The sequence below is a fragment of the Rutilus rutilus genome (assembly GCF_951802725.1).
Source record: "Rutilus rutilus genome assembly, chromosome: 15".
Lineage (NCBI taxonomy): Eukaryota > Metazoa > Chordata > Actinopteri > Cypriniformes > Leuciscidae > Rutilus > Rutilus rutilus.
In genome coordinates this window covers 1,109,928-1,129,407 of record NC_140220.1, presented here as the reverse complement: position 1 = coordinate 1,129,407, position 19,480 = coordinate 1,109,928, and the positions used below count along the sequence as shown (strand labels likewise).

Genomic DNA, 19,480 nt, shown 5'->3' with positions numbered 1-19,480 from the left:
ACGTAAGTGCTGCAGGTGTGTCATAGCGAGACAGCATCCTCCGTAGAGCGGTTCTTCCTGTAGGCGAACTGAAGACTGTCCAGACCAGCAGGGATAGCGTCTCCGATGTGATTAAGGAGGATCCTCTCGAAGCACTTCATGATTACCCGGGTCAGGGCAACTGGGCGATGGTCGTCGAGGCAGGTGGCGACTGATTTTTTTGGCACAGGCACAATGATAGAGGTCTTGAGGCAGACAGGGAGCATAGCGAGCTGCAGGGACAGGCTGAAAATGTCCAGGAAAACTCCTGCCAGATGGTCAGCACATGATGTCAGAGTCCGACCCGACACCTTATCTGGTCCTGCAGCCTTGTCCTGATGTTCTTGATGTTCTTTAGGGTAGAACACACTTGGTGCCGCTGCAGGACGAGGGGCTGGTGCTGCTCCTCTGGTTCTGGAAGATGTACAGTCTCTCTGCTGCTCAATGAGTCAAAGCGGGCAAAGAAGCTGTTCAGGGTCTCTGGCAGAGTGGGGTCACGGCTGACCTGCCGCTCACTGATGTGCTTATAGTCCGTAATGGTCCTTATACCTCTCCACATGTTACGTGGGTTGTTGTTATTAAAGTGCTCCTCAATGCGCTGTTTGTGTCTGAATTTTGCCAGCTGGATACCCTTTTTCAGTTCTTTCCGGGCCCTACTGTAGGCCAGCCTGTCTCCTGACCTGTAAGCTGCGTCCCGGGCTTCGAGCAGGGGCCACACTGTGCCGTCCATCCATGGCTTCTGATTGGGAAAAACCGTGATGGTCTTTGTGGGCAGGACAGCGCTTGCACTTTAGTGTCGCCTGACTACACACTCCGAAAAAGGCATAAATAATTATCAGAATAAGGCAGAACATATATTGTATTGTTCCTATACTGCAAAGGGTGGATTAGAAGAACCATTACACATTATAATATAGCAGCTGTATAAATGAAACTATCACATTAAACATGAGATGGCGATATGAAGGCTACTTTTGAAATTGATTTATGGACACACACACACACACACGGACACGCACACACACATTCTCCTGTCCCGCCCACATTCAAAAACAAAGGTACGTCACTGGTATTAGTGGCCAATGAAGAGCGTTAGAATTCTGCATAGCTAATGAGCTGTCATTCTGGATTGGTCCGGTCAGGCTGTTCTCTCTGAGGTGAGTCTGCAAGATTTGAGAGACAATTATGCAGTTAAAAAAAAAAAAAAAAAAAAAAGGTTGGTTGTTAAAGAAATTGATTGCATTTAAAAAGCAATAGATCTGAGATCAGTTAAAGTCATGTAAGGCAGGACCTGAATAATGTCTAAAATCCCCAAAGCTGTTCCAAAATCATTTTACATAGCATTTAGCCCTACCCTCATATGTGCAAAGGTTTCATCAAATAAACACGCAAAAACATCGAAAAAAAAAAAAAAAGCATTTATGATACAAATATAACAAATACTAATAATTAATCGGCAAAGCAATAGTTCTGCAATGTTTAGAACGGTTGCCAAGCAACACAGACTCACTGGCAGGGTCTGGGCAGGAGAAATACTTGTAAAATAATTTTTCAAGGAAATTACGAGTCATCCAATCAGCTGTGCATCCCATTAATTTAGTGAATTAGTGAGTTTCGTCTGGGCGTGAAATATAAATAAGAAACATAGAGCTGAGTATCATCAGCATAACAGTGGAAGCTAATGACATGCTTCCTAATGATATCTCCCAAGGGTATGTACAGAGTGTGTGTGTGTGTGTGTGTGTGTGTGTGTGAGGGTAGCATGTACAGAGTGAACAGCAGCGGTCCTAGTACTGAGCCCTGTGGTACGCCATACTGAACTTGTGAATAAGACATCTCTTCATTTACTGCTACAAACTGATAACGGTCAGATAAGTATGATTTAAACCATGCTAGTGCTAAACCACTAATGCCAACATCATTTTCTAGTCTATGTAAAAGAATGTTGTGGTCAATAGTGTCAAATGCAGCACTAAGATCGAGTAACACTAATAGAGAGACACAACCACGATCGGATGATGAGAGCAAATCATGTGTGACTCTAATGAGAGCTGTCTCAGTACTATGGTACGGTCTAAATCCTGACTGGAAATCCTCCAGATATCATTTCTTTCTAGAAAGGAACATAGTTGTGAGGATACCGCCTTTTCTAGTGTCTTTATTGACTAATTCTGTAGGATCAAGGCTGCTCTCTTAAAGGAGAACTCCGGTCAATTTTAACATTGAGCTCATTTTTTTGTACATTAGGAGTGCTGTCAGTACAGAGAACAACGACAAAAATTGGTGTTGCCTACACCGGTTATCCTCTTTTTAAAATTTGCACCCTGTTGACTTCAATGGGGCAAGTTTTAAACCTGCTTTTAGCCTCTTAACATCCTTGATGTGTCATTACAAGTGCACAGGTCATGTGAGTGATTCCTTCTGAGTGAACGCGGGTGAATCTGACTGCAGTAGATATGAAAGAAATATATATAAAAAATGATGTTTATTCAGCCAGCGCACATACCTGTATTTACATCCTGTTTTCGGTCGAAGTCCACAGTAATCGATTGTTGAGTTCACGCGCGTGATCATAGGTACTAAACCTATGCGCGTGAACTCGACAATCGATTACTGTGGACTTCGACCGAAAACAGGATGTAAATACAGGTATGTGCGCTGGCTGAATAAACATCATTTTTTATATATATTTCTCTGTACTGACAGCACTCCAAATGTACAAAAAAATGAGCTCAATGTTAAAATTGATCGGAGTTCTCCTTTAAGGGCCTGAGTGTGGTAATCTGGTACAGAATGTTACTGACTTGGAATATTTGGTTTTGAAGATAGAAGCCCCCAAACAAGCACTTCTTGCAGTGATCTACAGACCACCCAGTTATAATGAGCTTTCGGCACAGCTGAACGCCCTCTGGACATCTCTGGAGATCATCGATTTCAGGCCTCTAATCGTTTGTGGCGACTTCAATGAAGACCAGCTTTCTCACTGCAACAAGCCTATTCTCAATTTGTTTGAAGATAAAGGATACACACAGCTAATCAGCACCGGGACAACAGGAAAAACACTCTTCGATAGATAGATAGATAGATAGATAGATAGATAGATAGATAGATAGATAGATAGATAGATAGATAGATAGATAGATAGATAGATTAATTGGAAAAAAAAACTAACGTTTAAAGCAAGACAAAACTTTTATTTTAAATTATTTAAAAAAATTCAACATTAAAAACAAGACTGTTTTAAAAAAAGTTTGTTAAAAAACATGTTAAAAAAGTACAAACTTTTAAATGTTTCCTAGAAAAATGTAAAAACAAGATTTGAAAACAAATCTTAAAAAAAAATGTTTAAAAACACAAAAATGTGTTCACTCATTTTCAAAATATTTTGTAGATTTTTAGCAAATAAAAGTTTAAAAACAAAATGTTCTAAAATGTTCAACCTTAATGTAAATAAAAAACAAATGTTTTCAATTATTTTTCGAAACATACAAACGTTCAAAACCTTTTTTTTTTGTTACCAAAAACATAATAAGGCAAAAATAAAAATATTTAAAAACAAAAACTTGTTTGAAAAGTTAACAAAAACATTGTAAATTGTTATTTAAAAAAACACAAAACAAATGAATAATGTTTAAAAAAAACGTTTCATAAAAAAAAACTTATTTTAAAATGTTATTTCCACAAAACAAGAAGCAAAAATGTTTTAAAATGTACAGTTTTATTGTAAACTGTTACTATATACAGTGCTGTGAAAATATAATTTAATTTATAAAATAATTTTTTTGCACATTTGTCACTCTTAAATGATTTAGAATAGATCATAAAACAATTTTTTTATATTACACAAAAATAACCCAAGTAAATACAAAATGCAGTTGAGTTTATACATACAGAGAGAGAGAGTGCTGTCAATTGATTAATCGCATCTAACGAAAGTTTGTGTGTGTGTGTGTGTATATTTCTATATTATATAGGGACTAGGCTTACGTCTAGTCTGTGAAACCGAGGTATATTAAACACTATATACATATATAAATAAAATGTGTTTAAACTGTATGTAATGTAGGCTACCAAGCATTTATGTAATATTAATGTAGGGCTCATACAGTGAGTGTCCATCAGATGGCAGCAGAATAATACAAAACACATAATAAAACAGCGCCAACATTTCAAACACTCGACAGAGACACGAGTCCATAAAGCAGAAGTGAACATAAACAATATTGTGTTTGTGAAGCACACATTATTTAACTGCAACACTGAATGATTAATGTCCTCAGTGTAAAATATTACATTAATGAAATGCGTTATTTCATGCCTGCATATGATGAGAATGAAGAACAGTTGAAGTGCAGGAGAAGGGAAGATGCAGGATGAGTTCATTATCTGTTCAGTTCAGTTTAATTCAGATTAGTTCAGTTCAGTTTAGTTTAGTGGTAATTAACCAGCTGCAGGAGTTTCTCTCACAGACACACACACACTTACTGACTGACAGACTGACTGGAAACACACGCTTCTGAGTGCCATGCCGAATAAAGTCAAGAAAGACAAGGTGAGATACATATTCCCGGGGTCTTATGTGGAGGAAAATCTGAGAAAAATGGGAAAAATATGGATACATACTCGGATCAAAGAGGCAGATTAGTTTCATCCCTCAGCTCGAGACATTAGCATTCATGCTAACTCCAGCTCTGCTCACCATAAACCAGGTTATATAGGAGTGATATTTAAAACATTCAACAGATTTACATCCCTAGTTGTCAAACATAGCACTTTAAGTGACTTTAAATGATCTGTGTGTGTATTTATGTACAGTTTATTTCTGTTTACGTTCAGGTTTCGTAGCGAAGCTAACTTTAGCCGGTTAGCAGGATAATATTGGTGGTTTCTCGTTTATGTAAATATTGTTTTCACCGAATGCGTGATTGAATGTACAAAATGCTTGTGTATATAAACATAAAGTTTAGGTATTTTTTTTAGTGCATTTGGTCAAGGCTTGAACATTAGGTGCTTGACCTGGATTGCTAAAATCAGCTGGTCTCTTTCTGTTCACAAAATTATTAAGTTCTTTTTTGTTTTTTTAGGGGAAAATGCAAGATCACTTTTTTATAGTCTTTATTTTCTTTATAGGATTCAACAAAATCTGTAAAAGTTGGTAAAACAGGAGGACAGGAGAACTCCGAACATGAGGTAATTCAGACTGGATTTTTTTATATTTATCTATCTATATAATGTTTTTTATTTGTGTGTGTGTACATATTGTAATTTTATTATAATTTTGTTGTGCGTTTTTGTCATTTTCATTAATATTTAATATATATATAGCACATCAAGTTAAATTAAATGAAGATAAGTAGGGATGCACCGATATGAAAATGTTGGCCGATAACAATAATTCTTTAGCCTGGGTGCCAGCCCGAACCCCGCCCACAACATTTTTTGGTCGGGAAGTTCGGTCTGGACTCGCTCCGTTGAGGAGCTATTATGCCCGAACAAAAATTGTTCGGACCAATCAAATTGTCAGGGCGGGCTTTATACGATGATGGACAGATGAGCAACGGTAACGTAATCATCCACGTCACCAAAGAGCGCTTGATTTGAATTAGTTTACAACAAAGACGACTGCTGCTGGAGAATTGAGATTTCACGAGTTCACATTTACAAATAAGTCAGATAGAATAAATGCGTATATAAGATTTCACACAAATAAGTCGATAGAATAAATGCGTATATGACGTGCTGTCCGAGGAGAGGGCTGTGGGCTCGGTAGCCATACTCCCCCGTATTCCTGGTTGTGAGAGAACAAGACAAGAGTGAGGATTCGGGGTGGTGGAGGGATGCTGAAAAACTGTCAAGGCGTGTTAGGTAAGTTTACAGAGTGAATATGCTTCCTCATGCTGATAGATAGGGTAACGACGTTAGACATGATATTGTTTGTTGACAAGTTGATATTGGATTGATTATTTGTACGTGCTCCTCCCGAACTTTGTTTATTAAAAATCATGTGTAGATTCCGCCATCGCGTCTGTTATAGAAGATATTCACAGCGCATTCATTTTAAAAGAGGAACAGAGAGCCGCGACATTTTGTTGGTTGAAAATATGAATGAAGAACATGCGTCATTTACTCCGTTGCTCTGATTGGTTGTAGGTCTATCCAATTGAGTGCAGAGTTTTTTTTTTTCCTGGTTCGGTTGAGACACACCCCATAATCAAATCTCTATGGAGCAGTCTCAGACTCACATTCTGACTAGAATCTGAGTATGACGACGTCAGGCTAATAATTCTTTATATTTGAAAGCCGATCGCCGATATATTATTGGCCTATAAATCTAAATCCCAATTTTTTTTTTAATGAATTTGAAGAGCCTGATTTCAAAAACAAAAGTCTCACCATGTCCCAATCACACAATTATAATGTTCTCATTATAATTTTATGTAGCCTATATGACAAAAATGTGATTGAAAATTTGGAAAATATGACTCTGTTTTCCTTTTCAAAGTGATTCCAGTCATATTTCAAGTACTTCAAAACCATCATGTTGAACAGTCGCATCTGAAGTGTCTCAGCTGAAGGAAATAATACATTATTTATCGGCTTTAATATAATCAGGCCGATAACGATAACATTAAAACTGAACGTATATCGGCCGATACCGATATGTTGGCCAATATATTGTGCATCCCTAAAAATAAGAATTGTTTAATAAAATAAGTTTACGTTTTTAAATATTTTACTTTTTCAACCAACAAAAATATTTTTTTCAGGGTTTTAGTTTGTTAGCGACAATAACTTCTCCCGATTATTGAGAGATGTGGATGTGTTCATGATCCAGGCTCTCTTTGGAGACACTCGGGTCAGATTTGGCCACAGATTAAAGGTTCTGCGCTGATGTGCATCATAATGCATGCGTGCATTGAGATGCATTGATGCTTTGTAGCGAGTTTATGAAAGAAAATAGATGCCTGCAAAATGTTGCCATTACATGACCTAAACACACGTTCTTTTATACATAAACATTAAATCTTGATGTTGATTTATATGAAAGCTTGTTTCTGCCACAGAATGAAAAATAAAAAAGGTAAATCTTACTCTTTATTTCATTCTCTATCTAATTGCATTTTATAAAGTCAGAATTGTGAGACATAAACACGCAATTTCGACTTTATATCTCGCAATTCTGACTTTATATCTCGCAATTCTGACTATATCACGCAATTCTGACTAGGGCTGAACGATATGGACAAAATTTCATATCTCGATTTTCATGCCAGATATCTCGATATCGATACAATACGATATGACTACGCAAGTACTAAAAAAACAATACATTTAGAGTTTGTAAAATACACACTGATGTCTATGGAAGAGGTAATAATAATCCTTTCCATTATAATTCGACACGTTTTATTCATATCAGATACACATTGTGTAAGTAACTTCAATGTTTACTCTATTCTATTCCCAGTTCACCAGCCACTTACTTTTAAGTATTTCGGGAGAAGTGGATGAATTCACGTGTTGTAAACATAGAGGTTGTAAATCCAACAGATCCGATTCTCTGAACTGTGTCTGCGGCACAAACTAACACGGCGGCGGCCATCGCGCATACAGCTCAACTAACGCGATCGTTTTAAAGGTGTTTAAACAACAATATACTTCCACTTGCATGTATTTGACAATCGGAATATCAGATATTTCATGCCATAGCTAACACATTTGTGAATATTCTGAATAAAAAAGGAAAAATGACATAAAAGCAGATCATCATTCATTCAGCGCTGTTGCTGCTGCGGTGTGTCACGTGACAAGCAATGACGCGTCACCATGGAAACGCCGGCCCCCCTCTCACATTATAGTTCCCACGTCCCTGGTAGTGTGTGCGCGCTGGCTTTAGCGGTGCATTCAAGGGCACTCGTAAAACTGATGTTTGTTGTGACTGCCAGAGTTGTATGCAGGGCGAGCGCGGAGAGGGGAAATCTATATCGTCTATATCGTTGCTTTTTTCGATAGTAATATCTTGAAAGTTCATATCTCGATATAGATACGATAACGATATATCGTTCAGCCCTAATTCTGACTTTATATCTCGCAATTCTGACTTTATATCACGCAATTCTGACTTTATATCTCGCAATTCTGACTTTATATCTCGCAATTCTGACTTTATATCTCGCAATTCTGACTTTATATCAAGCAATTCTGACTTTATATCTCGCAATTCTGACTATATCACGCAATTCTGACTTTATATCTCGCAATTCTGACTTTATATCTCGCAATTCTGACTTTATATCTCGCAATTCTGACTATATCATGCAATTCTGACTTTATATCTCGCAATTCTGACTTTATATCACGCAATTCTAACTTTATATCTCGCAATTCTGACTATATATCAAGCAATTCTGACTATATCTCGCAATTCTGACTTTATATCTCGCAATTCTGACTTTATAACACGCAATTCTGACTTTATATCTCGCAATTCTGACTATATCACGCAATTCTGACTTTATATCTCGCAATTCTGACTTTATATCAAGCAATTCTGACTTTATATCTCGCAATTCTGACTATATCATGCAATTCTGACTTTATATCTCGCAATTCTGACTTTATATCACGCAATTCTGACTATATCTCGCAATTCTGACTTTATTTTACACGCAATTCTGACTTTATATCTCGCAATTCTGACTTTATATCTTGCAATTCTGACTATATCTCGCAATTCTGACTTTATTTTACATGCAATTCTGACTTTTTTATCACGCAATTCTGACTTTATATCTCGCAATTCTGACTATATATCAAGCAATTCTGACTATCTCGCAATTCTGACTTTATTTTACACGCAATTCTGACTTTATATCTCGCAATTCTGACTATATCTTGCAATTCTGACTTTATATCTCGCAATTCTGACTATATCACACAATTCTGACTTTATATCACGCAATTCTGACTTTATATCAAGCAATTCTGACTTTATATCTCGCAATTCTGACTATATCTCGCAATTCTGACTTTATATCTCGCAATTCTGACTATATCTCGCAATTCTGACTATTTTACACGCAATTCTGACTTTATATCTCGCAATTCTGACTATATCACGCAATTCTGACTTTATATCTCACAATTCTGACTATATCTCGCAATTCTGACTATTTTACACGCAATTCTGACTTTATATCTCGCAATTCTGACTATATCTCGCAATTCTGACTTTATATCACGCAATTCTGACTATATCTCGCAATTCTGACTATTTTACACGCAATTCTGACTTTATATCTTGCAATTCTGACTATTTTACACGCAATTCTGACTTTATATCTCGCAATTCTGACTTTATTTTACATGCAATTCTGACTTTTTTATCTCGCAATTCTGACTTTATATCTCGCAATTCTGACTTTATTTTACACGCAATTCTGACTTTATATCTCGCAATTCTGACTATATCTCGCAATTCTGACTTAATATCTCGCAATTCTGACTATCTCGCAATTCGGACTTTATTTTACACACAATTCTGACTTTATATCTCACAATTCTGACTTTATATATCACAATTCTGACTTTACATCTCGCAATTCTGACTTTATTTTACACACAATTCTGACTTTACATCTCGCAATTCTGACTTTATATCTTGCAATTCTGACTTTATTTTACGTGCAATTCTGACATTATATCTCGCTATTCTGACTTTATATCTCGCAATTCTGACTATATCACGCAATTCTGACTTTATATCTCGCAATTCTGACTTTATATCTCGCAATTCTGACTATATCACGCAATTCTGACTTTATCTCGCAATTCTGACTTTATATCACGCAATTCTGACTATATCTCGCAATTCTGACTTTATATCTCACAATTCTGACTATATCTCGCAATTCTGACTATATCACGCAATTCTGACTTTATATCTCGCAATTCTGACTTTATATCTCGCAATTCTGACTTTATATCTCGCAATTCTGACTATATCACGCAATTCTGACTTTATATCTCGCAATTCTGACTTTATATCTCGCAATTCTGACTATATCACGCAATTCTGACTTTATCTCGCAATTCTGACTTTATATCACGCAATTCTGACTATATCTCGCAATTCTGACTTTATATCTCACAATTCTGACTGTATCTTGCAATTCTGACTATTTTACACGCAATTCTGACTTTATATCTCGCAATTCTGACTATCTCGCAATTTTGACTTTATATCTCGCAATTCTGACTGTATCTCGCAATTCTGACTATTTTACACGCAATTCTGACTTTATATCTCGCAATTCTGACTTTATATCTCGCAATTCTGACTATCTCGCAATTTTGACTTTATATCTCGCAATTCTGACTGTATCTCGCAATTCTGACTGTATCTCGCAATTCTGACTATCTCGCAATTTTGACTTTATATCTCGCAATTCTGACTATATCTCGCAATTCTGACTATATCACGCAATTCTGACTTTATATCTCGCAATTCTGACTTTATATCTCGCAATTCTGACTTTATATCTCGCAATTCTGACTTTATATCTCGCAATTCTGACTATATCACGCAATTCTGACTTTATCTCGCAATTCTGACTTTATATCACGCAATTCTGACTATATCTCGCAATTCTGACTTTATATCTCACAATTCTGACTGTATCTTGCAATTCTGACTATTTTACACGCAATTCTGACTTTATATCTCGCAATTCTGACTATCTCGCAATTTTGACTTTATATCTCGCAATTCTGACTGTATCTCGCAATTCTGACTATTTTACACGCAATTCTGACTTTATATCTCGCAATTCTGACTTTATATCTCGCAATTCTGACTATCTCGCAATTTTGACTTTATATCTCGCAATTCTGACTGTATCTCGCAATTCTGACTATTTTACACGCAATTCTGACTTTATATCTCACAATTCTGACTTTATATCTCACAATTCTGAGATAAAAAGTCGCAGTTATCTTTTAAAATGTTTTATTCTGTGGCGGAAACCATAGATTAATGCACACATTGTGCATCAATGCCTTTTACTTTAACTGTAAAATAAATGTCTTCATCAGGGATCGAACAAGAAGGGTGGGAACAGTGTCCCGCCGACCACACAGCTGCTGAAGGGAAAACCGTCGGGATCTCAAACCTCGCTGAAGAAGGAGAAGAGAACGAGCTCGTCCAGATTCAGCCTGAGCAACAATCGAGAACTACAGAAACTACCGCCGTTCAAAGGTGAGACCTTAAAGTCATTTTGGTTTTCACATTTACATTTTAATGGTTTTCAAGACAGACAGAAAGTATTTTTGAGATGCTATTATAGTTTTTATGAATATTTAGATTTTTTTTAATATATATATATATAGTTTTTGTAATAGCAAATTAAACGCGCATCAAATGTGGCTGAGAAATGATTATTAGGTTTGAAATGACATGAAGGTGAGTAAATGAAAGTAGAATTTTCATTTCTATGTAAACTATCCCCAAAATATGATAAAAAAATTAATAAATTAATGATACTCTAAATAAGAAACTAAAACTGCTAGTAGGTGCCGGTAAATGTCGAAATGAGTAAATCATTGAATCATTGGTTCACCCGATTGATTTGTTCAAACGGCTGATTCATTCAGGAATGAAGTGAATGGATCTTCTTATGAATGAGTCATTGAATAATTGGTTCACCCGATTGATTTGTTCAAATGGCTGATTCATTCAGGAATGAAGTGAATGGATCTTATTATGAATGAGTCATTGAATCATTGGTTCTCCCAATTGATTCGTTCAAACGGCTGATTCATTCAGGAATGAAGTGAATGGATCTTCTTATGAATGAGTCATTGAATCATTGGTTCTCCCAATTGATTCGTTCAAACGGCTGATTCATTCAGGAATGAAGTAAATGGTCAGAGACACACAGCAGTTCTTCTCTGGCTTTATAGGTAATATTTTTATTTGCAAAATTGAGCAAACACAGACAATATTGTGGGTAAAACATAACACAATATTAACTTATTTATTGAACAGTTGTATAAAATCAATACCACATTTGCACTCATGCAGTTCGGGACAGAAGCAGCACTCGTGTGATATTGCATGAACTATTTCATGATATAAATATAAGACAAACTCATACGGGGCATTTTTTGCTCTAATATCTTGAAGTTTAGGGTCATTCTAAGTGTATTCTAAAGCCTGATCATTTTAATGTTTCTTATTTTTCCATAACTACTTAATTAAATGAATGCATTTAATCGACATCCCTAATATATTATATAGTGCACAAGAATATAGTGCAGTAATGCTTTTCATTTAATCCTTTAATACAACTAATATACCTAAACTAATATCCAGTGCTGACTCAAATGAAAATATGAAGGATCTGCTTTCACTTCCTCATTTGTGGAGCCGCAGAGACACAGTTCTGTACGTGTAATATTTCATATTACTTTGTGTTCCCCTTGCACATCACTGTTACTAAAAACAGCTGAGAATCATGCTGAGATCATCTTTAAAAATGCAAAACGACATTCAAAGCTTAAAATAAGTCACTAAGATGTGCACATGTTCTCTGATCATGCAAATCACACGTTTGCAGTGAAAAACTGAGCTTTTTAATTAAATATTAACACGCTAAACAGGAAAAAATAATCACAAAATGAATTTTAGCATTAACTTTGACAGCCCTAATATACATTTTAAATAAATTTTACTGGGTGTATATATATATATATATATATATATATATATATATATATAAAATGTTAAATATATAAAAAAATTAGTGCAAATATAATTGACAAATTTTACTGTAGATATCTCCAGTCAAATTTGTCAATTATATTTTCAATAATTTTTATGTATTTATTATTATATGCACCCAGTAAAATCATATAATAACCATAAAATATATGGATGCCTTTAAAATATCTATCTACATTCTATGCATGTATATATTTTACATAGATAACTAATATATTGATTTAATAGCATAAATGCATCTGAAAGGTTCCTATATTTTAAATTTGACTCCTTAAAAGTGTCAGAATATAGTGTAAAATATAGAGAAATTTTCCTTGTTTTGGTTCAGGGTTGGGGCTTATTCCTCTGAGCTCTTGCATCTGCAGGTGTTGAAATGCGGTTTTCCTGTCAGTGTTTCGCTGCGGTTCATCATGCGTCTGAGAAGGGCTTTTGTCAAACTGTTATGTCATCGTTTTTTCTTTATTTACCATCAGCGTCTCTGGTTTTGCTTCCGGCTGAAACCCGGCACAGGTAAAGCCAAGATATGGTGTTTCTCGCTAAAGGACGTGTTTTAGGGAAACGACAGATTTACTGTCCTGACTGTCCGGATGCAGAACTGCTTACACACATCTGTGCAGTTTTCAATATCATTATGATGCAAGAGAGCGTGATGAAGTAAGAGTGATGTGGATGGGTACCAGGGCGTTTAAAATAATAATACGTTTTTAAAAGCTTATGCATTAATAAAAAAAAAAATCTAATTAATTTGATTACCACCCATTTAGATTATTAATGGGTATTAAATCATACAAAACAGAATCCAGAAAATATAGAACAGACATTTATGAAAAAGTAAAGTACATTTCATAGAAATTCAGTTGATTAGACTTTTTTTATTTTATTTTTTATTAATAAACCATTTAAAATCCAGAACAGAATTTCTGAAAAGTCAAACATATTTCATAGGGCACAAATATTGTAAATATTAATAAACTAATTATGTTTTTACGTTTTATGAATTCAGTTGATTAGACATCATTTTTTTTTTATTAAAATATAATTAAACCATTAAAAATGGATTCCAGAAAAATTAAAACCGGAAACCAAAAAAAATATTTAAGTGTTATGAATTCAGTTAATTAGACATCATTTTTGATTATTGAAATTGAATTAAACTATTTAAAAAAAAAACAATCCAGAACAGAATTTCTGAAAAGTCGAACACATTTCATAGGGCACAAATATTGTTAAAATCTTTAAAAAACTAATGCATTTCCTACATTTTATATATTCAGTTGATTAGACATAATTTTTGATTATTAAAATGTAATTAAACCATTAAAAATGCATTCCAGAAAATTTAACACCGAAAACAAGAAATTTCTGAAAGAATAAAAACCATTTCATACGCCACTATTGTTATTAAAATGTAATCATGCATTAATAAATTGTTTTAAGAATTTAATTTGATTATTAAAGTTAAATTCAACCATTAAAAAAAAGGAATCCAGGAAATCAACTTCCAATTACCAACACACACTTTACCCACAATTCTAAGCAGCAGAGCGGCACAATAAAGTGCACATGTCATGAGCAGCCGTTACTCACTGCTCTTCACCAGCACTGGTTAGCAGTGTGAAATATCCCATCATATGCATTCAGCCAATCAAATCCTCAGGTCCCGCCTCCTCCAGCTCCCACCAGCCAATCAGCAGCCTCCTCTCCTGGTTCAGATCACATGATCTCCTCCAGCCAATCCGCAGCCTCCCTTTGATGTGTGACATCACTAACTAGCAGCTTCCCTCCAGCAGCGGAGCTTCATTTTCTGCTGAGAGTGTTTGTGCTAAAATGGAGGCTAACAGCTCAAGTTAGCCGGGCCCGTTTGGACTGATAGATGTTGACATGCTCTAAAGACGAGGCCAGGATGGTTCTGGACGCCCCGAACGCCAACGGGCCCTTTCAGCCCGTGGCCCTCATGCACTTTAGAGGTGAGACGTGTGTGTGTGTGTGTTGGGTCTGTCTAGGCTGAGAGCAACGGGGAAGGTTTGCTATGCAATGATTTGTGGCCGCCGTTACGAACACAGAAGAAGTTACGGCGCTGGAGGCGTTTTATTTTAATTTTTTCTTAAGGAAAACACCGATTTTTTTGGTGTGGATTCCAGATGTGTTCATTGCTTTATTTTTAGACCTTTTTGTGCATCACAAACACATGCATTTGTGAGTCTACTTGATGCACTCGATGCATAAACATGCTGTTCATGTAGGTTTAGAAACGCAGCCTCGGGTTACTGTGGAAAACTCTGTTTACAGTGCGCTGGTTAAAGAGGAGGAGGGGGGGGGGGTCTGTTTAACTAGTCCCATCCCCCCCTCAACCAGACCCCTGATGTCACAGGAAGTGATGTCACAGCTTCAGGAAGAATGCATGCATGCATGTGTGCCGAAGCTGCAGCTCTGTTTCCCCTCATGCATGAGTCAGATGAAGGGATTGTGCTTGTGATTATTCATGCATGTTTTAAACATTACATGCAAAAAGTAAAAAGTTGCGTGCAACTGGTGATTGATCGCTCAGAGTGGCGTACGAACATTCCTGAAGTATATAGTGTGTATACTGTGAACGTTATGTAAATATCAGTGCTGTGGCATCCAACAATAAAAGTTTGTGTTTGCATAATATACAGTCAAACCAAACATTATTCAGACACCTTCAACATTTCTCACATTATCACAGATTATCTGCTAGAAAATTGTACTAAAATATGAGCAGAACTTTTTGACTGGTTCTGTCCGTCCTTCTGTTGGACTGTCTCACACATGAATCAGGTTGAATATCTGCCAGATGTTATGCAGATATGTATTTATATATACAAAATTATTATACAAGTACACACACATATATTATGTAAACACAATTTATTTGTGGATGCGATGAATCGTTTCCCAGCGCTAGTAATCATGCATAGAGCCATTCATCCCAGTGAAAAGGAAGGTTGCATTGCATTATGGGATGCAGTATTTAATGCATGCAGAATATTTGCATGCTAGACATGCAGAACATTAAAGACTGATCTTTCAAAGACTTTCTTTGTGTTTAGTGGACTGCAGATTGAATCGTCGTCTTTGGAGTCAAACTGAGTTCAGGTTCATTGATAGAGGAAATTTGGAGCGACGTTCAACATGCATAATGTGCACATACTACACAGAATACACATATTTCTGTGCACATAAATAGACATTGCACACACACAAAAAAGACGCTCTTATAGCTGAGAATACAAAGCTCTTAAAGTTGACCTTGCACGAGCCGGACCCGTGTGACGCTGGTTGAAATGTCAGTGTCATTGCAGTGAGGTTTTCACATGTGAACCACACTCGCCACTCCCATGTGCATCAGGGGAACCGTGAGTCGAGTTTCTCACAGGCGTGACCTTTACAGATCGCACTTCAGTATCAGGAACACAATAATAAAGATGTTTGCAATGCGAAACATTATTTTAGACCTGTTTTAAGACCAGCCTCTAGTGATCTACATTAAATACAGGTGTAAATGTGATTGTGTGAAGAATCACTGTGCAAAAATAAAACTCTGAAAAGCATAAAACCATATTTGAAGTTAGTCTTGAAGTCAATGCAATATGCAAAAGTGCTTTAACCTGCTGTAAAAAGCCTGAAATATGAAATACTTGTCAGAATAGTTTTTTTATGCAACGTCCGAACATTTACACACAATATTACAAAACCGTTTGGATGTGTATTTTATGTTTTGTATCTTATTTGATACTTTTATGGCTCAAACAGAATTATAAAGTGAGGAAAAAACAGCTGTTTTATTCAGAGACTCTGAGCAAAAATATGCACTTTGCTGCAGATGCTGATATTTATATGGACAAATTTTTTTTCAATTCTGATGCTTGTTTGTAAATCAATGACATCTTTATTACAGAACAGCAGATACTTACATAAAATATGTTTTGGTAAGATGTTATTTAAATGCTTAGTTTTATGATCATAACTTATAGCTCATATTTTATATAATATAGTGAATATGGAGGGGGGACAATTATGCCAAAAAATGCACTTTGCTGCAGATGCTGATATTTATATGGACAAATAGTCAAATGAAATTCTGATACTTTTAATTTAAATCAATAACTGTGTAGCAGATACTTTGCATAAATGCATGTAAATGTCAATAATATGTCTTAGTAAGATGATATCTAAATGCTTAGTTTTATGATCAAAGCATATAATGCAATGATGATTGAGAGATGAACAAATAAACCCTCCTCAAAAGCCTGATGATCATATTTGATATGCATGATTTTTCTAATAAATGATGATGGATAATCAAGTAAACCGAAGCTGCTTCAGTGCAGATGAAATATTACTAACAATATCAAAGTTATTCTAATATATACTTGATAAAATGCAGATTTGACAGCAGAAAAACACGAGCTGAAGGAGGACGTTTGTACAATTACACTGAGAGACTTTTACTAGATAAAAGAGTGTAAATATCAGTCAGACACAGAAGGACTGAGGAGATCGAGTGAAACAGCGACGTGCCTTAGAAATGTGTGTATCAAATATGAAACCGGCTCATTGTGTGTAACAGGTCATTTAAAGGCCAGTTGTGTTTGAGGTTTTGATTGACTCTGGTCTTCACCTCTGCACAGATGAAACGTGGTCAAAATGAATCCAGGTCACATGGCTATGTGGAAGCAATAAACAATTCTGTATTATAAATTAAGGCCAGACAAGTTATTTGTTGAGGTCAGTTTATAAAGAAAGACACACGCCTGCGCACATATATAATCAAACGCACATACCTATAGACTAAACACGTAATACGCTTGTGCACGCCGTCAGCGTTTTCACATATGCGCCTTTTTTTTAAAGTTTACATGGAGATAATAATAATAATAATAATAATTATTATTATTATTATTATTATTATTTTATTTTTTCACCGCTTGCACCTTGGAACCTGTTTTAAGGTTTGCGTTCTGGAGCACCAAACACTGTTGTTGTGCGGATGAGCCGGTGCACATTAAAGGGACGGTTCGGAGTAAAATCAGCCTAGGGTCCTTTACTCCACGACCTCGAGCCAAACACCCCCCAGAAGCCTTTCTCCCCTTGGTTGAACATTATTAAAGTTAGAGCTTATTTAGAGAGATCAGCCGGGATGGTTTAGTGCAGGCGCTAACGGATCCTATGATGTATCTGGTAAATTACCCCACTAATAATGCCCAGATTGGCACCAAACTTCTACAGTAGTACAGATAGGTTCTGTACTCATAAAACGAGGCATTGGAAAGTTTGTAAGTACATCAGGAGTTTATTTAAATAACACTTGCCTGACGGCTAATGCTACCGCTAACCCGGACATCGACGTCACTTCCGTGATTTGGGAAAAGCCTGTAAAAGTCCTGGCAGAAAGCGATGCATAAGGATGTAGTGTAACGACGCCCACTTCCAGGAATGCACTGATATTTTGTTGGTAGTGCCAGTTTGCAACAATTATTAGTTGTCAACCCTTCAGAAAAAATAATAATTCGTCGTTACACTACATCCTTATGCATCGGTTTCTGCCAGGACTTTTACAGGCTTTTCCCAAATCACGGAAGTGACGTTGATGTCCGGGTTAGCGGTAGCATTAGCCGTCAGGCAAGTGTTATTTAAATAAACTCCTGATGTACTTACAAACTTTCCAATGCCTCGTTTTATGAGTACAGAACCTATCTGTACTACTGTAGAAGTGTGGTGCCATTCTGGGCATTATTAGTGGAGTAATTTACCAGATACATCATAGGATCCATTAGCGCCTGCACTAAACCATCCGGCTGATCTCTCTAAATAAGCTCTAACTTTAATAATGTTCAACCAAGGGGAGAAAGGCTTCTGGGGGGTGTTTGGCTCGAGGTCGTGGAGTAAAGGACCCAACCATCATATAATGATAAAAATCCATCCAGTGCTCTTTTTTGAATCTCCTTATATGTTTTCCCCTGTCTCAAATCGAGTCACACGGTCGGACGCACGATTGTTAATTGACAGCAGCGTTTCAACACAGACCCGCCCTCCCTCGTGAGCGAGCTGTCTGTCATCATAGTCCGCGCGGTCATTGTTGATACGCTGGAGCACTGTCTCTGAGCAGAATGCCGTCTAAGAGGTTGTGGTTAGGGATGCACCGAAATGAAAATTCTTGGCCGAAACCGAAAACCGAAAAAGAGGAAACCAAGGACGAAAACCGAAAGAAATTATGCCAATTATTAGTACCATTGCATTTATGGCTATGACTGTGTACTAACTTTACTAAAATCAAGGCATTGCAATTGCATAAATTAATATTAAAGTTTCAAAGAATAAATCAAATAAAATTGTATGCAAATATTTATTTAGCACATTGCAAAGTATAAAATTAAATGTTTAACTTGACCCCACTCATGTGTACATTAAATAATAATGTAAAAGCCTACTGGCCTGCAGAAAGGTTTAAAAATGAAATGTTCTCTCATAAAAACTAAGTGCATTTAGGTCAATACTGCCATAGCCCATAATAATATCTGCAGCTATATGCTCATGGACCATAAACCATAAACAGCTAAGGTAAACACACACACCTCTGAGAAATGACGGCTGCTCTGCACACACACACGCGAGGTATCTCGCTCTCTCTCTGCCGCGCGTGCGCTACGTATGCGCGCT

The 19,480-nt window shown here is 36.3% G+C and overlaps 1 protein-coding gene across 2 annotated transcripts in view; it reads left to right on the top strand.

Annotated features, from left to right (window-relative positions):
• Positions 1–4,187: 4,187 nt before the first annotated feature.
• ppp2r5cb (protein phosphatase 2, regulatory subunit B', gamma b) overlaps positions 4,188–19,480 on the top strand; it is a 41,119-nt gene continuing 25,826 nt past the window's right edge. Inside the window, exons 1-3 of one of the 2 annotated variants that reach the window (XM_084432017.1) lie at positions 4,188–4,570; positions 5,149–5,208; positions 11,113–11,275. In XM_084432017.1, the coding sequence (XP_084288143.1) occupies positions 4,544–4,570; positions 5,149–5,208; positions 11,113–11,275 (250 nt within the window). In that variant the 5' untranslated portion in view covers positions 4,188–4,543. Of the gene's footprint in view, positions 4,571–5,148; positions 5,209–11,112; positions 11,276–14,580; positions 14,767–19,480 lie in introns of those variants that run through there. The other variant, XM_084432018.1, reaches the window with a different exon arrangement.